At 33.7% G+C, this 17536-nt stretch overlaps 2 protein-coding genes and 1 pseudogene across 3 annotated transcripts; 2 read left to right on the top strand and 1 right to left on the bottom strand.

Moving 5' to 3' along the window:
• Nucleotides 1-209: 209 nt before the first annotated feature.
• On the top strand, nt 210-935 carry LOC129316782 (conglutin delta 3-like). The gene has a single exon (XM_054961154.1). It carries the CDS (start codon nt 210-212, stop codon nt 660-662), a length of 453 nt encoding a protein of 150 aa, XP_054817129.1. The 3' UTR covers nt 663-935.
• On the bottom strand, nt 485-2463 carry LOC129316319 (polyubiquitin). 2 transcript variants are annotated; one of them, XM_054960675.1, is made up of 3 exons: nt 2307-2463; nt 1138-2079; nt 485-926 (listed from the first exon to the last, which is right to left on the bottom strand). In XM_054960675.1, exon 2 carries the CDS (start codon nt 2077-2079, stop codon nt 1162-1164), a length of 918 nt encoding a protein of 305 aa, XP_054816650.1. In that variant the 5' UTR covers nt 2307-2463; the 3' UTR covers nt 485-926; nt 1138-1161. The 2 variants fall into 2 exon arrangements, with proteins under 2 accessions (XP_054816650.1, XP_054816649.1); XM_054960674.1 differs by lacking the exon at nt 485-926 and having other exon boundaries at nt 969-2079.
• Nucleotides 2464-12792: 10329 nt separating this feature from the next.
• LOC129315991 (uncharacterized) lies at nt 12793-16664 on the top strand (annotated as a pseudogene).
• The last annotated feature ends 872 nt before the right edge of the window (nt 16665-17536 follow it).

The following is a 17536-nucleotide window of genomic DNA, read 5'->3' as shown; positions in this document are numbered from 1 at the left end:
CTTACGTGGAAATATAGACACGTATGGAGGCAAACGCTTGACACAGCATCCTAGCACCTCAACAAAATCGATCTTCTCTTCCTCCACGTACCCGTCATGCAATACCCCAACCCTTGCTATAAAACGCTCCCTCCTTTCCACCACAAGCCACACCCATCAAGCAACAAGCTACTCAGAAATCCTACAAGCACGTACAATAACCATCAACAATGGCGAAGCTGGCGATTCTCCTGGCCGCTTTTCTCTTCCTCACTGTCACCGTCTCCGCCTACACAACCACTGTGACGGCCGTAGAGATCGAAGAAGAGAACCCCGACTGGTGGAGCCGTGGGCAGGGGAAGTGCACCCAGAAGCTGCAGAAGGCTAACCTGAGGCCGTGTGAACGCTACATAAAGGAGCAATGCAGTGGGCAGGAACAGGACGTGATAGCCTTGCGTGGGATTCGCACCAAGGGGAATGAAAAGCTCGAGGAGTGCTGTGAGCAGTTCAGAGAAATAAACGACCGGAGCTGCCAGTGCCAAGCCTTGAGGAGGATCATGCAGAGGCAGGGCTCTGAACTAGAGGGAAGGGAGATGCGTCAGTTCCTCCGTGAGCTTCAGAGGCTGCCAGAACGGTGCGACATTGAACTTCCTAGGTGTGATTTGGGTGGCATTGAAATCTAGGTAAGCTCTAACAATGTTGTCGCTCACCTACGCCTACTAGAAATTGAGCTAGCGTATCTATCTACCTGTAATAAACTAAGATCATCACTAGTGATCTTTTAGGCAATGTTGTAAGCCACTATGCAGGTGACTATGACTTTGCCATTGTTTTGTTGAAGCGCCCATTGTAATGAGAATAAAATCTCTGCTTTCCACATGACATTAAAAAATGCCAAGAAGCGCAAGTACTACTTCATAACGTTGCACTAATTACAGTCAACAAATCTGTAAAAACCACACAGAACAGACCTGTAAAACATCAAAGTCTAACGAGAAACGGAACCAGACCAGGACATTTATTATCAATTAAAAGGACTAAGCCGTGACACTTTTCAAGGACTAATAATATTCAAATACTAAAACATGATATCAACTGACCAAAGGGCTGCCAGAAATTAATGCTTGACAATTAAAGAAATACGAGTACACGACAGACCCGCACTAGACTCTGGGACGACGCTTAAAAGCCACCGCGAAGACGGAGGACAAGATGGAGAGTAGATTCCTTCTGAATATTGTAATCAGCCAAAGTTCTACCATCTTCCAACTGCTTCCCAGCAAAAATAAGCCGCTGTTGATCTAGGGGAATTCCCTCCTTGTCCTGGATCTTCGCTTTAACATTATCAATTGTATCTGAACTTTCAACCTCCAAGGTAATAGTCTTCCCGGTTAGAGTTTTGACAAATATTTGCATCCCACCGCGAAGTCGCAAAACCAAATGCAACGTGGACTCCTTTTGAATATTATAATCAGCAAGGGTACGCCCATCTTCCAGCTGCTTCCCAGCGAAGATAAGCCTCTGCTGATCAGGGGGGATACCCTCCTTGTCCTGTATCTTAGCCTTTACATTATCTATCGTATCAGAACTTTCAACTTCCAAAGCTATGGTCTTCCCCGTCAGAGTCTTCACAAAAATTTGCATACCACCACGGAGTCGCAGAACCAAGTGCAGGGTAGATTCCTTTTGAATGTTGTAATCAGCTAGGGTGCGACCATCTTCGAGTTGTTTGCCAGCAAAGATGAGTCTTTGCTGGTCAGGTGGAATCCCCTCCTTGTCCTGAATCTTAGCCTTAACATTATCAATCGTATCAGAGCTCTCGACCTCAAGAGTAATGGTCTTGCCAGTTAGAGTCTTCACAAAGATCTGCATCCCTCCCCTGAGACGAAGGACAAGATGGAGGGTCGACTCCTTCTGGATATTATAGTCAGCAAGTGTTCGTCCATCCTCCAGCTGCTTGCCGGCGAAAATAAGCCTTTGCTGGTCAGGAGGGATGCCTTCCTTGTCTTGAATCTTAGCTTTGACGTTGTCAATAGTATCGGAACTTTCCACCTCAAGGGTAATGGTCTTGCCGGTGAGGGTTTTCACAAAGATTTGCATCTGTTCAATCAAAAGACGCAATAGGAAGAAAAGAAAATTAAAACATCAAATGAAACTCAATCGCTGAAATGATAGAAATTACACCAAAACCCTAATTAAATTTTAAGGGAAATCTTTAATTAATAACCAGCAGCAGATCAAGACATGTGGAACAAGCAAACAAATAGAATCCTATATAATCCAGTAACTATGAAGAAAAGAAAGGAATAAAATTATTGAAAAAATACCTTGCAAATAGGAGGACTTCCGAAGAGAGGTTAAGACTCTTCCACTAATTAGCATCAAACCCAGCGCGAAATGGAAAGGAAAGTTGCGATGGGATTATATTTATCAACGAACATTGAAGAGTTGGCGTGTGACGTAATGTTATGCGGGATTCGCGTGTCTTGCACGCCAAGATTAGGATCGAAGGCCACCAGGCAACAGCTGGATTAGGCATCTTGCTGGAGTTAGATTCTCTCCCCGGTGACGGATTGAAGTGAAAAAATAAATGCAAATATAAACTGTTAAAATTAAATTTAAAAATTTAAATTTAATAACTTTTAAAAGTACAAACTTAATATAAACGGTTCAGATTACAATGAAAAAATAAAAAAAAAAGAACCTCACCCTTATCTCAATACAGGAGTTGGCAATCACTAGAATATTTATAACAAAGATCATTCCGTTCTCTTTTCTTTTTTATTTTTTTTACTGAATTTAATGTATTCATAAAACAATTAACGAACACCTATAATAAATGATAATTTTATATATTTTTATTTTTTTACTTTAAATTTTTATATATTTATTTAAAATTAATTAAGTTTAATTAGATATTATTTAATTTTATTAATTAATATTTAGTTTTGAGATTTTAACTAACTAAATCTTTAATTTTAAAATATAAATAATATCTTTAATATTTTTACATAGGTGTTATTTAATTTTATTTTATTTATGCAGATTTTTTAAATTTAATTTAAAAGATATTGATAGAGAATATATTGTATAAGAAGAATATGGGCATATTTTAAGATTAAATCAAGAATTAAATCTTTAAAATTTTATTTGAATTTATTTTGAGTGATTTAGTGTAATTTTTAATTAGGATTATTTAGAGTAATTTTATCATTTTATTATTAACTTTTGGCTAGCCGTACGCAAGTGATCCCCTTATACATATATATAATAGGATGGAGGCATCACGGACAAAAAGGCAGCGATTGTGGTTCACTTTTTCTTCAGTTCCTTCAGTAATGGCTTGTTAATTTTTCATCTCATATTTCTTAATTTTTAATTTTATAAATAGTTAAATTTTTTTTAGTATGATCAATTATAAATTATAATTTTAAATTTTAATCAGAGTCTTTGATATTTAGGGAAGATTCTATTTTAGCTTTATTTCAATTTTTTCTTCTTTTTTTTACCTCTGAATTTTATGTTTTAACTGTTATTGCTGATTAAAGTAGCTTTATTGCATAATTTTTGAGTTGTAAATTTTATCTGAGGTTTTGCTTGCTATAATCGATTGATATAATAACATAAGAGTAATTTAGCCTAACTTAGTTGATTATCCATGCTTTGTTTTTGGTGTGGCTAACATAAAACAGTTGTTAGATTGTAGGTTAAAGGAGATCTCAATTAATCTATAACTTAATTTCTTGTTTAATTCTTGAATGATAATTTGAAAAATATATAATAAAACTAGAATAATAAAGTTGAATAAAATTAATTTATTTTGTGGACAAGGATGATTAAATTTAGGTGATTGGGCTGTGATTAGTTGCGCTGCTTATTCTTGGTAATTTTCTTAGTTAAATTTCCTCTATTTATTTATTTCTAATTTAGTTTTTAATTTCATCATAAAAAACCCCCCATTATTTACATTTTCATAATCATAATTTAAATAGTTATTCTGTTGACTCTTAGGGAGACGACCTAAGTTGCGCTTTACTGCAAAATCTAGTTTTTATTGATTTTAGTGCTATTCAACAGTAGTGTCAACCCATAAAAATTAGGTCTATCATTAACATTCTCATAACCCACCTCTTCTTAGAGGAAGGGTGGGGGATGATCAAATATATAGAGGCTTACATCTAATTTATGAGATAGTTTGGCTAAATAATTAGCATACACATTTGAATTTCTATCAATATAATGTGTTACAGATCTTAAAAGAGAAGAAGCTTTATGCGAAATTGAGTAGATGTGAGTTCTGATTGTGTGAGGTAAAATTTTTAGGTCATATGGTGTCAACTAATGGTATTGCAATTGATCCTCACAAGGTTGATGCAATGTTACAATAAGAAACACCAACCTCTGTGACAAAGATCCAAGGACTAAGAAAGATCAGCCTTTCACATAGACTGACAAGTGTGAAGAGGCTTTTTAAAAGTTGAAGCAAAGGTTGATGACTGTACCTGTCTTGACTATCCTAAATATGAAATAGCCATTTGTGGTATATGCAGATGCTTCGCTTAAGGGCCTTGGGTGTGTGCAAATGCAAGATGACAGAGTTATGACATATGCTTCAAGACAATTAATATCGCATGAGGAGAACTATCTTACCTATGATCTTGAGCTTATGACAATGGTGTTTGCTTCTTAAAATATGGAGATATTACCTGTATGGTGCACAATTTGAGGTGTATAGTGGCCACAAGAGTCTCAAATATCTAGTTGATCAGAAAGAATTGAATATGAGATAGAGGAGATGGATAGAGTTCCTGAAGGACTACAATTTTGAGTTGAAGTACCATCTAGGAAAGGCTAATGTAGTAGTCGATGCACTGAGCCAGAAGACGCTACAAGTGGCATTCATGAAGATGCAAGAGCAAAAGATGCTAGAGGATTTCTCTAATGAGCACAAGAATGTCCCTGATTTCGCGTCATACAATTTGAATGTATGTTAATCACAAGTGAGTTTTGGAAAGAGTTGAGAAAGGCACAGTTAGAAGATGAGTACTTGTTAGAAATTCGGAAGACATTGAGGAAAATCAGACAATGACTTTTGGCTTCAGTGATGATGGTTTTGTATTATATCATGATCGAGTGTGTGTTCTAGATGATAAAGAGATAAGAGAGGCTATTTTGTCAGAAGCTTACAAGAGTAAGCTAACTATCCACCCTGGTGCTACTAAGTGTACCAAGACATGAAGAAGTGGTGGTGGCAGCACGGAATGAAGCGAGGTGCGACTAAATTCATCTCTAAGTGTTTGACGTGTCAAAAAGTCAAGATAGAACACCATAAGCCACCTGGGTGACTATAACCTTTAAAAATCCCAATATGAAAATAGGATAGCGTGTTTATAGACTTTATAATAGGATTGCCATGTACTCAGGCAAATTATGATGCTATATGAGTAACTGTGAACAGATTAACTAAGTCAGCTCATTATTTAGTCGTTAAAGTAGACTATGCCTTAGAGAGGTTCACTGAGGTCTATGTCCAAGAGATAGTACGGTTGCATGGAGTACCAAAAGAGATTGTATAAGATTACGATCTGATATTCACATCAAACTTCTGGAGAGCTTTACACCAGGTCATGGGTACTAAGTTGAAGTTTAGTACGGCCTATCACCCTCAGACTGATGGTTAGATTGAAAGGACAATTCAAACTCCCAAGGATGTTGCAGGTATGTGCTATTGAGTTTAGTGGAAGTTAGGATAAACACTTGCCACTTACAGAGTTTGTCTACAATAATAATTTTCATGTGAGTATTCAAATGGCTCCTTATGAAACTTTGTATGGTCAAAAGTATCAATCACCTTTTTACTGGACTAAGCTGAGTGAGAGGAGTATTTTGGATCCAAATTTAGTAAATCAAATTACAAAAAAGATAGAGATAATCAGACAAAAGTTATTGATTGCCTATAATCAGCAAAGAGTTATGTGGATAAGAGAAAAAGACTGCTAGAATTTATAGTTGGTGATCATGTATTTTTAAAGGTATCGCCTATAACTGGTATTGGGAGGTCTATTTGAGTAAAGAAGTTGACTCCCAGTTATATTGGTTCGTTTGAGATTTTAGAGAGAATTGGGCTTTGGGCGTATCAGATTGCATTACCTTCACATTTATCAAGTGTACATGACATGTTTCATGTCTCATAACTCAAAAGGTACTAACCCGATCCGTCCTATGTAATTGAACCAGAAGAAGTGGAACTGCAGGAGAATTTAACTTACTAGACTAAGTTGGAGAGGATAGCTGATGTGAAAGATAAGCAGCTAAGGAACAAAACTATTTACTTAGTGAAGATGATGTGAAAAGGAATGACTCCCGGAGATGCTACCTAGGAAATAGAAGAGAAAATGAGACAATAATATCCCTATCTTTTCCAATAAGGTAAGATTTACTTGATTTATCGAATTTTAGGGATAAAATTCTTAAAAGGAGGGGAGAGTTGTAACATCCAAGAAAATTTAATCATAATTTATTGACTTAAAGAATGTGATTAGTGAGTTAATGAGGTGTATGGCCAAAGAAGCTTAATTGATGTAATTTATTGTAATTTTAGCTTTACAAGTGGGTTTGGATCAATGGCAGGCTACCCGAGCAAGGAAAAAGGACGAAAAAGTAAAGGAATGCTCTTTGTGCCATATGCCACAGCCTGTGGTCAATCTACCACAGTGCACAAGGTTAGGTTCAAATATAACGGCCTTTCTGTGCCAATTGTTGTGGTGCATGAATAAAAATCTAATAAATCAATTTCGTGTCTATTCGAAAATCAGAGAATAAGAGAGGAAGAAAATGAAGAGCTCAATTTTGGCTCTGCTAGGGCTTGTTGTTGGAACATATTGGTGATAGATTAAAGCTTTCAAACACTAAGGTAAGCAATCTATACCTTCTTCTTCCTTTCTCTCCCTCATTTATGAAGATTTAAGTTAGGATTTGAGTTGTAAAGTTGATTTTGGTCCATAAGAGTTATGAGTCTGATTCCATTAGTTAAAATAGATATAATGAGAGTTGCTTAGAGTATTAGAATACAACACTAATGATTTTTGAAGTGTTTGGTGCATAGGAGTAATAAACATTTGAAATTAACATAAATATGGTTGTTGGAACTATTGGTAGACCATTAATAATGATTTAATGACTTATTAGTAGTAATGTAAGTCAAAGGAACTTAATGAACCCATTAGTTATGTATGGGTAGTGATTTATGAGATTGGTAAAATAGAGAAAATGTGGAATTAATGTTAATAATTCCCTAAGAGTGTGATTGTGATGATACCCTTGTGTATGATTGTAGTGTGATTCGATTTGGCACAAATTCAATCTTGGGAGAAGCTTTGGAAGTGTGAAAAGTAAATTTTTGACTTCTCAAAGGTTTGAGATGACTGAGGAAAATCTAATTTTATAATTGAATGTTAATTGTGTTTGTGAAATTTGCTTGATGAATTAAGTTAATAATGCAATTTGGCAATGTGTTTAACTTGTGTAATGATTTTAGAAAAGGAAAACCTTTATCATGCCATCCATTTATAATTTATGAATTTAATTATGGTATGTTATAATGGGTGAAAAATTGTGACTTATAATGTGTTTAGCATGTGGAGATTGTGAGTTTATATGCCATGGATTGATTATTTAGAATGCATATTATGTGAAAAATGTGTATAGCATGATTATTGACAGGAGTTTGTCTAGGGAGAGGAGTAGATGAATAAATTCACGTAGTATTGGCAGTGACTGTTAGAATTGAGAATTTGCCTCGGCACCAACCATTAGAATTGAGAGGTAGCCCTTGTCTCATAGTTGATTTGAGACTGTCTCACTTATTCTATGAGGGATTTAAACCTCATTAGTTTTTACCGGTTTATGAGGAGGTAAGATACAACACCCTATGATTGTTAGTATTAGAAAAAACTAAATTACATAAGTGAGTAAGTTAACCCTGACCTGATAGCTCCTAATAAATAGAAGGCTGGGTTAATTCGTGAAGGACGTAGCCACGTGATAGGCATCAATTTTGTGTTGCAGGTAACATGAGGGTGTAAGGTCGGTATTTAATCATACATATAAATTCGGCCACATAATTGTTAGTATTGTGGTTTGGCTTATGTTAAGGGTGTATGGTTGGTAGTATTGTGATCCCATATTACACATTGTGATGTAAAAATGGATATGTGTGTTTTTAAGCTTGATCACATGATTGTTAGCTTTGTGATTCGTGGCTAAGTTCCTCATATGTGTTATATGTGTGTTTGCCTATTTGTATATATTTATAATTGATATGCAACTATATAGATTAGGTGAAACTTGGTTACTAAGTGATTGTACTAATTTCTCAATTTTCAATATTTATAGGACCTAACTCATCAGATTCAAGTAGGGAAAAACATGTAGAGCTTAGGATTGTAGAGTAAGCATTTTTGTATGCCTCTCGTTGTTGTTTTTATGTGTAAATGTTAATGTAATTGCCAACTAGGATTTTATGTCGTTGTTTTCCACTACTTGCACTAGCTTATTGTACAACTTATGTATCTTATGCCCTACGTTAGTGAATTTTGGTTGTAAACTCATGGATAAGGCAAAATACTTGTGCAAATAGAAATATGTATATTTTGAAAGATTTGAAATGAAAATGATGATTTTGTGCATGAATTTTCTCTCCCTTATGTTTTGTAAAATTTAGGATTGAGTGATGATTGTGAGAAATATATGTTTTTGATTGTGTGTAATACATTGCACAGGTCTGCTAGAGTCGATTGAGTGTGGTTGGATGGTCAATGTAAGATCTTGGCATGTGAGGTTGAGTTGGGACACCTTGGATGTGAGATTTTTGTGAAATAATGGAAAAATGAGTTTGGTGTTGAACTTTTTATGAAAAAAAAATTTGAGTGTGAAATCAGTGCCATTAGTTAGAGTTAGAAGAAAGCTCTATATAGACACTGAAACTACTTCAATTGGACATCAAATAGAGATTTATAATGTATCGAAAGTTCACTTCCTGTGCTGTCAAATGACAGCAACTACTACTGTTATTTTCATGCAATGTGCCACGATGCATAAATCACAAACTGTAGCGCATGTCACATTTTCTGCACAAAATATAGTTGAGTTTTAAAACTTAATGTTTTGGGCCCCATTTGTTTTTCAAACTTTCGTATCATTTTCAAACTCTGATTTGAGCATAATAAGTGTTATTTGAAATTGAAAGTTAAGCTTTGGGATCCCATTGTATATGATTTGAAAATTTTCTCTTTTATGTAATTTTATAACTTTAGTAATCATTTGAGGGTTAATCTCTTAGTTACCTTAAACATGGAGTTTAATAGGGTTTAATAAGGGAGACCTTACATTTTAGAATGATGATTCTAGGCTTGATACCTAAATTGGTAATTTTTGAATATTTTATTGTGTGAATTTAAATAAAAAAAAGAGAAAATTATGGTGTTAGAAATAGTTAGGAGGTTGATTAAAGCTTGTTAATGATATGATTATGTTAGTAAGGGAGTTAGAATTTTTGTTAGTCATACTAAACTTATAATTAGTATAAATAGTGAGATTAGAAATGCAAGTTATATTCCCTAACTCTATCATTAGATTTGTTTATTAGTTTCAAAGCTTGAAACTAATGTTATGTGACGTAGAGAATTATTGTAGATTGTGTGGGTGAAAATTGTGGATGAAGGAAGATTGTAAAGGGTAATTTGTTGTTAAAGCTATAAAGTAACCATGCTTTAATTTGCTATTAGTGTCGCTTCATGTTAATTGTGTGATCATTGAGAAAATTATAAATTATTGTTGAAAAATTATTTTGTTATGTTTGTGAAAAAATTGTGAAAATGTATTTAGAAGTGTTTTTGCCAAGTGGGATGTCATATTATAATATTGTTGAAAATAAATTTTTTTTGGAGATTGTAACATTGCATAATTATGCAATGTTGATATGTAATTGTTTGATTTTTGTGAGAGGTGTTGGGAGATTTCTTGTTATTATGTTTTGTGCCATATGATACACTCTTATTAGAGACCCAATAGGTTGTTTGTAAGGACTTGGGCTAATATATCTTTGGTTGATTAATAATATAGCACTGATTGAAGATTATGACTTAAGGTTAATGGAAAGAAAAAAAGATGATTGTTTGTCACACATTACAATATCTCTTGTATTTCTATTTGAATTATAATGTTGTTGTTTCCTATTTAACAAGCACACATATAACTGTTCACATACATTATCACATATAACTGTTCGCAGACATTATCATAAATTGACACTGGTTATTGGGACTTTTGAGTCTCATTGCATAGTTAACAATTTTTAAAATAAGAGCCAAATGTGTGAAATTTGGAGAAGCCCTAAGACTTAGTGGTGTGGAACCATTTTCTCTCTCTGAGTCTGGATTTATGATTTTTGTAATACATTATTGTCAATATTAGGGCTTTTGTTATTAATTGAGCATATGGATTTATCGTTGTAATCATGCTTCTTTAAATAGTTTCTGCACGTTATATGTTTTGGGATGAATGTAAATATGCATTGTTGAAAAATATTTTTGTATTTATTGAGGTATTAATAATACTTCATAATGTTGGATGTTTTGAAAAAGGCATGATGATTGGGCTATGTGTTTTGGCTCATTTGTTGAGTTTGACCAATTTGTCTATATAGGGATGTTGGCTTTGGTTTGCAATTGTAGGGAGTATAAGGGTGAAAAAATGATATTTTGGCCTAAACGACATGTGAAAAGATAATTTTATAATGATATTGTATTGCGTAAAACTAAACCAAATGCTAGATGAATTTATATTGATTTTTCTATATAGATTGTGTTAGGTGACTATAACTCAACTATGATTGTAGATGTGTATGAATAGTACCAAAAATTATTTCATGTTATTTAGAAAGATTATTAGGTGGTTATAAGATTTTGAAATGTGTAACTATTTTTATTTTTCCTATTCTATTTTGTTTATCATATTTTTAATTTTAAATGAGATCATATGGACCTTTCACATTTATTTTTGTTTTATATATGATTGAAATATCAAATTTTGAAAATATCAATTTAAGGAGTTTAATTTTATTTATCATAGTAGTACTTACTTATCTAACTTAATTTTTTCTACCATGGTAAAATTTATACCATTGTAGTCATTTTAAAAAGTAAAATATTTTATAACACTATCTTTTATCCTTTTCTGCCATGGTAGTCCCTTATACATTAGTAGTTCAAAAATGATATTAGTCTGATAAATGTTTAATTTTATTAATTTACCCTTATTCATACTTTAAATTTCAGATTAGAAATTTCAGGATGTTATGGAATCCATAGATTTACAACCGGTAAGGCTAAATTTGCTACTTTGAAATTTGATTTTTGCAAAGCCTTTTGAGAGATTGTCTTGCAACTTCATTATTGCTATAATGACTCACATAGGTTTCTCTTCCAAATGAATTCAAATGATTCATCAATGTATTTCCATGGTAAGTATGGTCAAGTTCTTCTAAATGGCCAAGTTTCAGAACCTTTCCATCTTACTTATGGATTAAGGCAAGGAGATTCCTACTTGTATACTTTGGTTGCAAACATACTTTCGGTTCTTATTTTTAGAATAAAGGATCTTAGAATGGCTTCAAGGTATGTAGAAATGCTAAACCTATCACTCACCTGCCGTATGTTGATGATTCCATATATTTGAATGCAATGAGATTGGGCTGAATAGTGTAATTAATGCACTTAATACTTATTAAAGATGGTTAGGGCAACAGATCAGTTATGAAAAATCAAATCTCATTTTAAGCCCTTATGCATCTAATGAAAAGAGACAATACATTGCAAATACCCTTAATGTCAATGTCACTAATAGAGTAGGTAAATATAGAAGTTCTTGGATTGATCGTCAGAGAGATAAATCACGTATCTCTTAACATATGGTGGATTCAGTACTGGGGAAAATTAATTCATGGAAAGGAAGGCTTATGTCACAGACTTCAAGATTAACTCTTTTGAAATTAGTCCTCTCAGCAACAAACATATATCAACTCTTACATACCAAGCTGTCGAAGAAATATTGCAAAATTATTGACTCTTATGGCTTTGATTTCTTCTAAGGATACCATGGAAATAGGAAGGGAATGCAACTTGCTAATAGAAATACTTTCTTTACATCTGTTGTGGAAGGTGGGCTGGGTCTTGGACTAATGCAACAAGTTCACAAGTCTTCATTAGCAAAGCAAATTTGGAGACTTATAAATGCAAAAGAAGGATACCTTTAGCAAGTGCTCTAAAGATCAAATACATTGATACATCAAAGGCAGAGATGGTAAAGAAGCCATATAATGCCTCATGATATTGGAAAGGAATATGGGAGTATTTGGATTTAATTGTCTCTGTTTGATTTTTCAATTTGATTCATTTTTTTAAAATATTTTGGTTGATTTAATTTGATTGGTAAAATTTAAAATCAAATAAATCAAACCAACCAAATTATTGTGTGTGTATATGTATATTTATTAATTTATAAATTATGTTTAGTTTATTAATTACTTTATTTTATTTTATTCTTTTTAATTTTATATTTAAATATATAGTATGATAAGTTGAAATCTTAACCTTTGATTAAAATGAACTATTATCACTTTTTAAATTCAACTTTATATATAAGTTTTGTTTTTTGAATGTTCTATATAAACTTTATATGTTTTAATTAAAGAACAAAATTAGCTCAAGTCTAATCAACTCAACATGTTAAAACTGAATTAATTAACTGTTCTGTCAAATTTTGATTCGACCCTTTCAATTTTAGTCAGTTCATATTTCTGATGTTGTTCCATCAATGGTTTTACAAATTTTGACACCGAATCAATCCGAACTGGATGCTTACCCTTACCAACCAGCAATTTTTGGTTCGTGCAGTGAGGATTTTAAAAAACCGAGTCCAAGAGAGGCCTTATTCGCATCTCATTCTCTCGTTCCTGGCTTCCAGCAACCCGCTGGTTGTTAACTGTCAAATTTTCCCTCCGGCAACCTCGGCGAGTCCCGTCAATGGCGCCTGCTGCTCGTGGATCCGGTGATGCTATATTCGCTAGCGTGGTAAGCATATATCTTTCAACTCTCATTCCCCTTTCTCACTCCGTTTAGGCCGACGAGATAATCCTAAAAAATAACACTAGTCTCTTCTGCGGTTTGCTGAGTTTTGAAGGGAGAATTGCTTAACCGACACAATCCGATGCCAAAAAATTTCTATTTTATCGCTTATTCCCCCTATATTCATGATGATTAATTGCTTCTTTTATTTCATGGTTTTTTTCTTTATGTTTTTAATGAGGTTATGCAGCTTGAGGTTTCCGGTGTTACTTTCAATTGGATTTTTTCCTGAATCATAGCACTTATCTGCGTGCTGTCTTTGTTCGCGTGTTAGCAAATATTTTGTGGTTTGCGGTTGCTGACACGCTGTTACGAATTTATTTATTTGTTTTTTAAGGTTAATATGCAATTTACACTAAAAAATATAGATTGAGGAGTGATTTGAATCTTAAATTTTTAAAAAATATATTTTGAATCCTAAACAATTAAAATTAAAATAATTTATTTTATTGTTAAATTTTACAACATTCATTAGTTTTTTTAAAAATTATGGCCTAACATGTCATCAAATTTCAGTTTGCTTTTTTCTTTTATTCTTATTTAGTAAAAATTGTATATTAGATTTTATTTTAATGAATGCTTGTTTAAATTTAACGACGAAGTAAAATCATTACAACTTTAATTATTAAAATTCAACATATACTTTTTAAAAGTTTAAGATTTAAATTGCCCTCTGAATTTATCGTATAGTTCAGGATTTAAATGATGTATTAACTCTATTTTTTATTTAAAGTTATGAATTTATTTTGATACACTCAATATACAATAATATAATGCATTTGCTTTGACGTGCGGAGAGATTGCGCTGAATGCCGAGCTATTTACTTTGGCGTATGGGGCAATTGTTCGTCAGTTGCTTACCGATCTGGAAGAAGTTGACGAGGTTAACAAGCAGCTTGATCAAATGTATCGAGAATCTCTATTGGATTTCCTTTTTAATGCATAATGATTCTTTCTTTGCCTTCTTTATTAAAAAAATAAAAAAAATCCTCCACAAAGTCGTAAAATTGGATTTTTTTTTTTTAATCTGGTTGGAGAATTTTACCTCCTTGGTTCATTGCTTTATGCTGTTTATCCACATTTTTATGTCCTTTGTTATATTTTGGTAATACAATTTTTTTTTCCCCTAGCACATCGTATATCACTTTATATAGTTTAAATAATTTCTTCTTGAGTTGATTTTGTTGTCTTTGCAGTTCGTATTTTTTGTTGTGAGCTTGGTTGTTTGGTTGGTCTTCAGTGGTTACAATATTGTAGTTCGTTTGATAGATGAGTTTCTAGCTAAATCTAATGTCTCAAGATGCATTGACTTCAAAGAGACTGCTGAAGTAATAGCAAAGAGACTGCTGAAGTAATAGCGAAGGTATTTGCTGAAGCAAATGCCTTTCCTGGCAAATACATTCCTTTTTGATATGTATATAACGTGCATGCTCAGTATTAATTTAAAATTCTTGCGAACACCGTCAAAGAGAATGAGTAGAAAGCAATCAATTCATCACTTCTGCAATTTGTTTAGATACGATGATGTCAAGACCTATTTAGCTAGAGATTGGAGGATCCTCGTAAATATACTTTGTGGAAGGAAGCCACCATGCAGATTGTTTAGCTAAAGATAGATTGTTCGTGTTTCTTTGCGAATGAATTTGTTATATTTGTTTATAGTCTTTAAGGCAATTTATGATTTTGCTGGCATAGTTTTCAAATCACATTGGTTTTCATTTCTTGTGTACTTTTGACGACGATGTTCTGCTTCTCTAAAATATGTACCTCCAGTTGAGCTGACACCTAGTCAAATGTTTGCCGCAAAGTCTTATGATAAAGGATAATGGTGTAGCATGATTTACGTAACCAATGTCGTTTAGTTGGATAAGACCTACTGTTGTATATTTATGATAAAGGAGTGTCTAATGCACTGATTGTGTATTTTGACTCTATTATTACAAAGCATTATAGTTCAAAGTAATTCACATGGAAATAATTTGTTTTTATTGTACCGATGCCTAACACAAAAAACTTAATTGGGAGAAAACAGAATTCAATTTATACCTTCTTGTGATGCCTTAGTGACCTTAGCAAAACATTCTTTCGTTGATCTTAACTCTGGTTGAGGATCTTTCAAAATTTAATCTATTCCAATCTAATCGTGTACCTGCTGTGTCATCCGTATCAGCTTGCTTTCAGTGCTATATTATGGAGTCATCTATGCAGGCTTTTTTGCACTTTCTGCAATTTTCCCTGCACCTTGGCATAATAGAGTCTGTCTGCACCATTAATGTTTGGTTTTATAATGATACAGCCAGTTCACAGTTAACTCGGTGCTGACGTCTTGTCAGCATGATAACATATGTGGACTGCATACGTATTGCATCTTGGTTTGATAATTAATATGTATATTTTTATTAATTAATTATAATAAGAATGGCCAAAAATTTTAAAAAAGGGTCAGGGTATTTAAAAAAGAAAAACACAAATTACATCTAATAGTTTTATACAGGTTGGATTTAAAATGTTCCTTGGTGTTACTGCATCTGTGATCAATTGGGATGCTGATGGGACATGTTGCAGCATTGTTTTAGAGGACAATCCCCTGGTAGACTTTGTTAAGCTCCCTGGTGCATGTCAAGGTCTATGCTATTGCAACATCTTAAGTGGAGTCGTTAGAGGAGCCTTAGATATGGTAAGTTTTTATTCCAATCCCTTTCCTCTTCTTGGCATATCTCTCTTATTTTACAGATCCTACGTTTTTTCTTACTTCCACTCCTGTCAAACCAGGAAAATATAGTACTTCTTTATCGCTGCACCTTTCTGAGATAGGTATCCGAAGCATTTGAATAAACTAACAACTCAGTTGAAACAAAATAATTGCATGCTAACAACTCAGAGTTGAAACAAAGTAATTGGCATGGTATCTGGATGCAATTATTTAGCTTACTGACTTTGTGGAGATACAGAATAGAAGTCAATATACGGCCAGAAAAGATATCTACTTTTTGGGTAAATTTAGCTTGCCTATCCTCTATATGACATCACTGTCCTATCTGTAGATTCGCTGGAAATCTACCTTGAGATCTATCCTAGGACAACGAGATGTGTTTGCTTCGGATGATTCTCTTTCCTGTCATCATAATTTCCTAATATTCAGGTGTCAATGAAGAATGAGGTCTCATGGGCTCGTGATATGCTTCGAGGGGATGATGTGTTTTGAGTTACAGGTAAAACTTCTCAAGCAATTTCCAGAAGAGTATCCCAACAAGGATGATGAGTGACTATTGTTAACAATCTGTCTTCTATTGAAACTAGCAGTGTAGTAGGATTTTACATTCATACAGTATAATATAATCATTTCTATGATTATAATTCTGGTTATTTTCATGTTTTCTCTACCTGAGAGTATATCCAGTGCTATATGCATTCAGTCCGTGGGGACTGGGGACCCCTTTTTTGCCCTTTTTATTGGGTGCCTAGTTTAACACATAATCGACACCTAGTTCCAAGTACTTATATATCCAACCAAAAGGGTTTCAAATTGGAATTCCTTTTCGAATCTCTCTACTTAGCAGAGGAGCTGTTAATCGATTTTGAAGTTTTCAATGCTACATAGCAGCAAAAGCTCTGCATTTAGATTTTTAAAATCACACAAAACTCAAAAAGAAAAATATTAACTTAAATTATACAAGACTAAAATACAAAATGTAATGCCATCTAAATTACACCGATACATGCCCATAATGATGGTGGGGGCGGTAATTTGTTTTAAGCTTGAGAGCAATTCTAAAGTACTATGATGCAAATTCAAATCATGATACATCTTCGGTAAAATCCGGATTTCCATCGTTCCAAAGTTCCATCTCTCGGACCTAATAAGATTAGGCGTCGTGTAATCTGTTTTATTCAATTTTGCCTACAAGGGATTTTTAATGCGGCCATAAAATCTGAATGTTCATTATAAAATGAAAGACAAGCCCTTGCATTATTGCATATCAAAAGCAAACTAAAGAACACAGCCTCGTAAATCACACCCAAAGCAAAAATCAACGAACAAAGCAATCGAAATACTCCATGCTACGCACACAACGCTCTGCATGTTGGCCAACACCCTCCATGTTACACATGCGGGGCCACACAAGGTTTACGTATAAAATACTAGTACTTTATGTAGCCAGAACTCTATAGATTGTACGTGTATGAGATATTTTATTCAGTTTTGCCGACATGATTCAAAAGCAGAATGAGGAGCCAGAGGGGAGGGCCAGTTGCATATGATAAATGCAGGCATGAAGACTAAGAGTGAGTCGAAGTAATAATAGGATACGAGACACTGCTGTGCCATGAGCGGGCCAATAAATGAAGTGTGTGTCCGCATAAGACTGATC

This window comes from Prosopis cineraria, unplaced genomic scaffold, assembly GCF_029017545.1.
Source record: "Prosopis cineraria cultivar Desert tree isolate PC_DT_omini unplaced genomic scaffold, ASM2901754v1 PC7, whole genome shotgun sequence".
In the NCBI taxonomy this organism is placed as follows: domain Eukaryota; kingdom Viridiplantae; phylum Streptophyta; class Magnoliopsida; order Fabales; family Fabaceae; genus Prosopis; species Prosopis cineraria.
This window is presented reverse-complemented; position numbering and strand designations above follow the sequence as displayed.

Coding starts and splice junctions, on each gene's coding strand:
- LOC129316782 (XM_054961154.1), top strand. CDS start 210: ATGGCGAAGCTGGCGATTCTCCTGGCCGCTTTTCTCTTCCTCACTGTC.
- LOC129316319 (XM_054960675.1), bottom strand. CDS start 2,079: ATGCAAATCTTTGTGAAAACCCTCACCGGCAAGACCATTACCCTTGAG.